The 9,997-nt window shown below is 33.6% G+C and overlaps 1 protein-coding gene across 2 annotated transcripts in view; it reads right to left on the reverse strand.

Moving 5' to 3' along the window:
* GLRA3 (glycine receptor alpha 3) overlaps positions 1–8,688 on the reverse strand; it is a 206,823-nt gene extending 198,135 nt beyond the window's left edge. For both annotated transcript variants that reach the window (XM_037829105.1, XM_037829104.1), the window contains exon 1: positions 8,618–8,688. In XM_037829105.1, the coding sequence (XP_037685033.1) occupies positions 8,618–8,688 (71 nt within the window). The remainder of the gene's footprint in view (positions 1–8,617) is intronic.
* Positions 8,689–9,997: the final 1,309 nt, after the last annotated feature.

Raw genomic sequence — 9,997 nt, forward strand, 5'->3', positions numbered from 1 at the left:
TTCAAATATCGTGTTCTTGAGAATATGCATTATTTATTTATTATTTGCTGTGGCCACTTGGCTTTGTCTTATCTTTCCTGTGCAGATATCTTTCAATAGTAGATAATTTAAAGTCATATACTGATTTAAGGATCCATTCTATATACAAAACAATTATTTGCCACAGCCATTATCATATGAAATGTTATTTCCATTTTGCTAATATTTAAAAACAAATATGCCTTCACAACATGAAACCTCACTAATGCTTCATTTAGTAGAGATGGGGGGTGGGGGGTGAATTCCAAATAGGAATGACTGAAACATAGGTGAGTAGTGAGGGACTAGAAAAATGTAGAACCTTTCTCTAGATATTTTTCTGTGAAAGAAAGGAGAGCTATTAGGAAAGTGGGTAAAAATATTACCACAGCCAAAATAAAATAAAGAATAAAGAAAAAATGCAGCACCAGATCTATTTTCCCTCCAAATGCAAAATGCAGAGAAAGACAGTATAGGACTTTTAGTTATGCCTGGAAAGAGTTGTCTGAAATTGTTAATCTCTTTCAGAAACAAAACTGTTTCATTATAGAAATTAGTGAGAACTTTTTCAGTGTGCCAGAAACTCTTTTAAGCCCTGGAGATAGAATTTGGAATAACTTACTGTCCCTGCCCTCCAGAAGTTCACAGTCTGAGCTAGAGGGAGTAACCAATTACCAGGACCCTGTAACATGCTGAATGATGGAGTAAGCACTGGGTGCGGGGCAGCACACACGAGGTACCTCACCAGCCTCGGGAGTGAGCAGAATTTTCTTAGAGAAGGTGAAGTGAATTGAGTAGGAATTAGACAGACAAAGAGATGGAAGTCCATTTCCCTCCCAGTCATATGATGGAAGGCATTTGGGTGATTTTTTTCATTGCAGGTTCAAAATCACTTATCTTCTCCTAGGCTCCTAAATTAAGTAATGTATGGCCGATCTGAACCAAAATCAAAACCAAACAAGCTAAAAAGGCAAACACTGTTTTCTGATTATTTCCTCAAATCCTACAGACCATTAATAATCACTACTATTTTCTTTTCTTTTTGTTGCATTTTACTTCTTTCTACAATTTTCTGCCAGTCACATATATTGTTGTTTTGTTTTTTCATAGTAACATTACTCTGAGCTTTTTAAACATATCCATTGACTTCTGAATTGGAGAATATCCTGAGCTAACATAAGCACTAGCTGGTGAAATCCTGTTATATGACAATTATAAATTTAAATTTAAAAAAAGAATGTACACTCTTTTGGTTTATTTAACATCAAGAAAAACAAAAGAAAGTCAACAGAATCTAAACCATAGAAAAATAAATGAACCAAAACTGATAATATGTTCAAGATTCTGTTTAAAGATTATTGTATGGTATTATAGAAGTCATCTAACAGTGATGTCAGAAAGGGCAGTAGTGGCTTAAAATTTATTGGTGGAAGGCCCAGTGGCTTCCGGGAGCTATATGCATTTATTGAAAAAAGATGTTGCTCAAGTTCTCTCATGCCTTTAGGATAATCTTATCTTAAAGGGTGCCAATAGATAAATGATGCCAACTGTTTGCTTATTTTGCAAAAGATGCAACCCTAGCAGAATCCAAAACAAGAAACTACTTGCATTGTTGCTTTGTTTCTAGGCCATGGCCCAAAATGTTAAAACCGAACAATTCCAGTCTAGGCAGCATCATGGAAGAGTAGCAACCGTTACAGCATGTATTCTCAAATGGAGTGATATCTCCCCAGGGGCTGGGGGCAAAGGTTTTTTTCTCAGGGAAGGGGAAGGGGTATGCTTTAATAGATTCATAAGCAACTATACACTATATCTGTGGTATTAAAATGTCAAGAAGGCAATAAGGAAAAAAAAGTCTTAAAAAGCTCTTTTGGGGACAATAATGAAAATACAAATGGTTGAAAAGCACTGCATTGCACAATACAAATATCAATATCTCATGAGCAAAGTAAAAGCAAATCCTTTACTTTTCCACTGGATGCTGCCAATTTACATCTTCACAAGCTCTTCAAAGGGAGATAACATCTTCTAAGGAGACTTGTTTGATACTATATCTTTTACGGGATCCTGAACACAAGGATCCCTATCTACTTCAGGTGTTAACAAAGATATAAATAGAATTCAATCTAAAGTCATAGATATATGTGACAGACAGGCAGGTACTGTCTCAGTGCTTATTGTTTTTGGAGCATCTACTCCTGGTATGACATCAGATAAAATATTCTAAAGGTAAAACAATATTAGACATGATCCTGTCCTCCAGGACTTACATTTTAGGAGAGAGATTTGCATAAAAATCTAAAACACAAATTTGTAAGTGGTGTCACAAGTTGTCCCCTCCACAATGATAGATTCTTAAAGGTTGGGACTTTGGTTCTCCAGTACTTCATTCAATACCTGGAATATATAGTCATTGTTCCATATATTTTTATAGACGCTATACAAAGAGACAAGTAGGCACCATGGGCACTCTGAAACTGAAGCACTGAAGTTCATGCTGGGAGCAATTGTAAAAATTTTTCAGTTGGAACCCTGCCTCAAATGCATACAGCATTCACATGCTTTCCATGAGGAAGAAGGACATCTTTACTGGAGCAGTAAGCACAAAAAAACAAAGAAACAAAACACAGAGATAAGTAGTTGCAGGGGCACACAGGAGAAAAAGAAGTTCACTTTAGTCAGGAGAAAATTAAAAAGACATATCTGATTTTTATTAATGAAAGTTGCTCGATAAATATCTACCTTCTCAGGTAAAGATCTCCTTATTGCTGGCATATTTAAAACTTAAGGGATGATCACTTACCAGAGATGTTTTTCAGAGATTCTCCAATTAGGTAGAACCTCTGATGTAAGTCAAATCATCCTATGTTATCACTAGTTGTATAATAGCAGCAAAAATATCTCAGGGTTTAGTCATAATTCCCAATTGGTTATGGCAAATCTTTGTGTGTACTCCTAGAGAATTGTTCATTGCTTGTATTGGGAATTCTTCCATTTAATAAACTATTTCCCAAGAGTGTTAATGACCTTTAGATTTTTATCTTATTTCGAATTGTACCAATGACATTACTGCTTTTGTGCACTGAATTGCATGAGGATGCTGGTAATGATTTCTCTTAAAAGCATCTCCAGTATGGAGACTGAAAGAATTTCAGAAACACAATATGATGGAGCTACTTCTTTTTATCAGTGTTTCCTCTTCTGACAACATTTGACAATTTTTAGTTCATGAGATTAGTTGAAATTAGAGTAATGTAATGTTCTATAGTGAATTGGTAGAAAGATATACGCTACTGATAAGAGCAGGTCATTGGGATTAATAGTATAAAACTATGATAAATCAGTGACTTCCTGGTTTGGTTATGACCAGTCTCATCTCCACAGCTTCTTCAGGTTCTCTGACTGCCTTTTCTCTGTACTCTGCTTTAAAGTGTTTTCTTCTATCCTTGTTAACATGTTAATGCATTCTCTATTCTTTCTTCTTTGTACACAGTACCATCTCTTCTAACCCTTTGTTAAATCTATAGTTCAAGCATGATCTCTGCATTCCCAGTTGACCACAGGATACCCAGCTATACTGCTAGCATCTTAAACTCAAAACATCCCAACAAAGTTCAACATCCTTTTTTCTTCCAACAAACCAAATCCTCTACCTGACTGTATTTCTTTTATAGAAACCATATTTTGCCCTGTAATCCAATCTAGCAATAAACAAGAACAATGAAAAATTCAAACATGGTCCTCAAGTGCTATACCAGAATAACTAGTTTAATAGCAATTTATTAAGAAAGTCTACAAACAGATTAATATTCTCTTCTTGTAGTTTTGTTACTATTTTCTTTACATAGTTCTTAGTATAACTAATTGTAATTTTGAGGTAAAGTCTACCTCTGAAAGAGAGGGATTTACAGATAATTTGAGAAGAGTTACAAGACCATTACTGTATGAGTAATACCCAACTATAATTAAGTTGATTCCACCTAAGTTTCTTCTCTATTCCCTTTTGAAAGGATGCCGAGATTTTTCCATAAGTATTCAGGTTATTATTGTAGCCAAGTCACTAATTATTGCTAGTAAAATATAATCTTAAACTGGAACTCTAATTTCTTCAAACAAATTTGGCCATCACTGTACCCTAAGTATATTATATACTCATGTCATTATTTTTCATAGAATACTCTTTATATCTCATTTCTGCCTATTTAACAAACATCTTACAAGGTCCAGCGCAAGAATCAATCTTTCTTGATAGCTTCCCTACCTCCACACTCCCTTAAACTTTGTTGTTTGTGTTTTTCTTTTGTCACTTGATCCTTTGCAATTTCTTCTCTGGTAGACTATTAAGTTGCATGCTGAATTATCTCCAACTATATTGTGCTTAGCACAAAAATTTTTGCATAGATTTTGGTGAATCAATCTTATGGAATTAATTAATGTTATACATTAAACACATATTTGTTGATTGACTTGTCTCAGTATATATTTGCATGGTTAAAGGAGAGAAAAATTATAGAAGGGAGGGATTGTTTTAGAAACTACTCTGAATCTGCAGGGCAAACTACTTGAGGCACTGACTAGAGAGTTGGGCTATGTTCCTTCTACACTGGCGAAAATGCACAATTATTTATAGGCACAAAGGGCAGAATAGTATACAATGTGTATTTTTTAAACTATACAGGTATATTCACAATAGTCAAAGTTTATTCATTGAAGTATATCACATTCTTCAAAAAAAAAAAAAAGATCCTCCTCTCCTCCAAAAACATACCAAAAGCAAAAACAAGAAATTCTATGCCAAAGTGGTTTCCTTAGGCTTTAAGATTAACCAAGAAAACATTTTATTTCTGAGTATCATAAAGTCAAAAATTTACACATTCAGTTTTTGACATAATGTGCCATAATTTATTCAAGTAGCAATTCTGTGTTGGTATCAAGCTGCAGAGATGAAAAGTGAAGTGGTATTGTTGTGAAAATAATCAATTTAAATGAAATATTTTTGGCAGTGCCCCTGCTTTTGGAATTTGTTTTGCAAGCTCTTCAGAATCATACTTATTTGCATTTCAAAAAAGGTGAAAACTGACATTTTGATTTTCATTTTATTAGAATGAAAACTAGAACCTGAAAGCCACAGAAGAATTATTTTGTAAAACAGCAATATCTGGCAAAGGTGAAACTTTTAAAAAGTTCACTACCTGGAAACTCAGAGTTTTTATGTCTGTATCTTTAACATTTTCACTTATGTTTAATTTAAAGAATGATCTTCTTTGAATACTCCATTTTAAAAATTTCATTTCTTATATTTGACTTATTCTTTTAATGAATACTTCTAATATATTATAATGGTAAATATTTTTACCTGAATTTTTTGAAATTATACTAAGATAAAAGAAATAAAATATCATTTTATATTTTTTATGTTTGCAAAAATACATAAAATATATCTTTATATATAAATTATACATATTTATAAATATATCTATATATAAATTATATATTATATATATTTTTATACATATAAAATATATTTTTATATTTGCAAAAATAGTCTAAGATCATGCTACAAGTTTTATAACATGACACTGATCAAATGTTCCAGTGTACCAGAATCAACAGGAAATCTAATATGTTGCTGATAGGAATTTAAATAAGTATAACTACTTTGGAAAACTGCAGTATCTACTAAAGCTAAACATACTAATACCCACCCTATGATCCCTATGATCCATCATTTCCTCTCCTAAGAAAGTCTTGGACCCAAACCACACAGGTCCCCATAATATATACTATATTCACAAACAGATGTATTCAAGGATGTTCATACCAGCAATATGCAAAACCTGAAAAAAAATACCAAATATCCATCAATAGGGGAATGGATAAGTAAATTATGATGTGTTCATATAATAGAATACCATACAGTGATGAGAATGGACAAGCTATTGTTAAATGCAACAAGATGGATAATTCACATAAACATCATGTTCATCAAAGGAAAGCAGACTCAGAAGATTATTTATGTAAAGTTTAAAAGCAGGAAAAACATATTTATTGTTGTATAACTCAGGATAGTGATTACCTTGGGGCAGGGTAGTGCCTGGGAAAGCACATGTTGGCGGGAGGAGGCAGAGTGTGCTTCTGTGATAATTACAATTCTATTTCTTGATCCATGGCCTCTTTAAGTGTGTTCCTTTATAAAAGTTTATCTAGGTGAAAACTTATCTGTGTACTTTTCTGTATGTACATTATATTTTAATAAACATTTTAAAAATCTTTAAAACCTATGGAAAAACATGCACATAAATTATTTAATTATAAGTACCTATAGTTTCTGGTTGCTGTTCTTGCTTCCAAATTGCCCTGGAAAGATGTTTTAAATTTAAAAAATATATTTAGGCATGAGTACTAAATAATATTTTGTCTTTATTGTGTTTTCCTTACATGATTTCTTTTTACTCAATGCATCATGAATAGACTTAATGGATAAAAAATAACTTCCCTCAAGTCATTTATTTTATAAAGCATTTCCAGTAGAGGGAGCTTCCTTTTCCTTACTATAGGAAACTCTCCTTCAAGGGTCATCACCGAAAGGGGAAATTTTTAATTTTTCACATATAATTAAAGTTCTTCATAGAATGATAAGTCACTCTAATATAGTCTAAGGTAGAGCAAACTTTTATTCTATTTATGATAGGAGAAAATAACTTGATGAACGAATGTAAGTATTGTGCAAACTTTTCCATTAGGTATGTCTTTTTCAGGGATAAAATTTTGGTTTATTCAAACAAGTCGTTTCTAACTAAAATTATTTAGTCTTATTGAAGAGAAATTCTTATAATCCCAACAGTCAGTTTGAAATAAAATCTTTGTGATTTTCAATAGAACTGACAAAAATCATGGCATCTAGTGATAAAGATAATATAACAAGTATGATGGTGAATTGCAATCATAGACATTTGACCTCATTGACCAAAATGTTTTTGTTACTGACCTTAAAATTCCCAAATCTAAGCTTCTATCAACCAAACTATTTAATTTCTTTGAAAAACAAGGCTTGTTTAGTTTCAATATATTTTCATCTGTATATAAGCATTTACACTCTTAAGAAATACATTATAGTAAAATGATTTCCATGAAACTTTCATAAATGTAAAAAGCTCTATACATTTTTGATCACTAAATATTAAATTGTTGATAATTATAAAATTACAAAAAATTACTAAATCAAATTAAAATACTTTTACATGAAAATAATCTGATATATAAAGATTTAATCCCTTAATTTGGAAAAATAATTCTCAATTTCAGGAATATAATATACTTTACAAGTACTTCTTGTTAAATGCAGGCATATAAAAAATAATAAAACTTTCTGTAGGATGGTTTTTATGATATATACCATATGTTTTTTTACAGTAACTCAAAGAAGAAATATTGGCATAGTACACAGAAAAGAAAATTTACATATTTCCAATAAAATCAGTATACAAAGAACTTAGTTAACTCATTATTTTCTTTCAATCTTCTTGAAAAGCTTTTAAGCCTTAAAAATGGAAATTTTATGATAATTTTATAGTAATAGTAAAATTAAATGCTTACTGGTAGTTCAAAAATCTCTATGAGCAATACCTTGCTTTTATACATTGTTTGCTAAAGAAAAAAGGGTAACATCTTTTGCCTTGGCTCTTTCTCCTTTTTTAATTAATTAAAAAGGAAAAAAAAAGAAAAGAGAAATTACCAAATATGACTGAAACTTTTAGAGAAAATTACATGTCATAGAACAATTTTATTATTCATTAGGGTTATTTATAATATTACTTTCTTCAAAGTGATTACCTTGACAGAACACATGTAATGATTTATTGATGCTGTTGCCTCCATGTTTTACTTCAGCTAGACTCATTAGAAAATAGTACTTTGCAGTACTTTGTTTTTTATTCCTTTATGTAAACCACTAAATACATCAACAATGTTCAGAATTTCTCCAGTCAGTGTTTATATTCAATAGTTCTGCTTTGTAGAAGTTAATAAACTGCCATTTCTAATTACTAAATATTTTGTAACTTCCAGAGAGTAACACTCAGAATTTATAATTCACTCAGAAAGGGAAACTCTGAAAGCAATTTGAGACGGAATAATTGTCTTTCTAGGGTAACATCAGCTGCAAAGGACATAAGATGCCAGTAAATAAAACATGCTAATCAGTGAAAATATAGCAAATATGTCTGTCGTTAGAGAGCTAAATAGAAACATCTATTTAGATAGAAAATAATACAATTCAAGGTACACTTTCAACAAGTTTTTTATTTATTTTTTTACCATTGCATTAATGCATTTTTAAAATTTTATCTATGTTAACTCGGAACAAAGAAACAAAAATAGACATTTCTTTTTCATAAATAATCTCTGTATTTGATAAAAATCTCAAACCATTATTTTACCTTTCCACAAATATAACACATTCAAAAATTTTCCAAATAATAAGACTTTGAACAACTCTTACTTCACAATTGCAAATATTTAGGCTGCACCAATAACAAGGTTTGCAACGTGGTTGACTGACTTAATGAGTTCTCCAACTGTTAAATACAAGTGGACTTACCTGAGTAACAGGGCTGCTTCCCAGAAATAAAAACCCGAAACCAATGTCCGAAAGTGTCTCTCGTGTGCCATGGTATGGAGATGTAATCACGATCCTGAAATTTGGTGATTCCAAAGCATGGAGAACCAAAAAGATTTCCCTGGAAATATGCAACCCTGAGTGGTGTTGGTGGAGACAAATGGCTGGAAAAGGCTTCAGCACCTCAGACAGCTCCCTGAGGTCCGTCGAGCCCCTCTTGCCCAAACACTTGAAATTCCTGTTACACTCCCACCCGTGAGCAATGAACAGGAAGGACATTCACAGGGTTACAAACGTGCAGGTGATTTATACAGTGAAACCAGAATAACGGGTGAGATGAAGTGTCTGCATTGCCTAGATTTTGGGAAACAGCTCACTGACGCTCTAGCAACAGCTCACTAGCGCTCTAGCAGAGAAGGAAGAATGCTTATCCTCCTTTACTCAGACCCACGACTATAGCAAGAACAGCAGCAACAGTAGGAATAAGGAAGCTTCTCCACCTGTTCTAAGAGCTGCCCGCCAGAATCCCGCGCTTCACCTTTGGGTTAAAATCCGAGACAGCGCGGCAAAGGGAAGAGGGGGCGGGGTCAGACATTGCGGTCTTGCCCGCCAATCACGACCCCACAAGGAGATAGAGTGACATATCTCTCACGAAGGCAGGCGGTGCTTAGCGTTTCACCCTTAAAGGAAAAGCACTGAGGAACTGGGGCAAAGCCTAAGAGACCACTGGAAGAGTTGGGGGAAGGGAGCCTCAGGGCTGAGAACCAGAAAAATCAGCGGCTTTGTGGATTAGGTCGCAGAACCGCAGGAGAGATCCTCCAGTGTCCCCTTCCGGGAAATAACACCATTCAGCAACAAAGGACAAAATTTAGTAAGGAAGGGCCTTTTCAGGTGTGACCCTGTCTCTTTGACCTAACACCGAATTACAAGTGTCAACAGTAAACCCAGACCTTTGGGAAGCCCTAGGTAAGAGGTGGACGAGAGGTGCAAGGGCGTTTCAGCTGCTTCTAGAATTCTCTCATGAGCCTGTCCATCTTCTGGCCAGGAAGCATTATTGGCTGGGATAAGTTGTTTCCTTCAATAAAAAAAGGGTTCTAAAAAGATGAAGCTGGGAAGCGCAAACTCTTCCCAGCAGTTTTTGTTTACCCGTGGTGTTTTCCATATTTTAATGTTAAGCTCAAGTGAGAAGAACTAAATTATATAGTACATCTTTTCTACAGTTGTTTCTCTCGCCTTCTCCCTCTCCCTCTTTCTCTGTCTTTCTACGGCCATTTATCTGGGGACTTGGACTGGAAAACCAGATATACGTGAATGTGTGTATGTGGTACCTTTCTAAAGTCCAAAATCAGTATTTCTAAGTTA

The sequence above is a fragment of the Choloepus didactylus genome, chromosome 3, assembly GCF_015220235.1.
Source record: "Choloepus didactylus isolate mChoDid1 chromosome 3, mChoDid1.pri, whole genome shotgun sequence".
Lineage (NCBI taxonomy): Eukaryota > Metazoa > Chordata > Mammalia > Pilosa > Megalonychidae > Choloepus > Choloepus didactylus.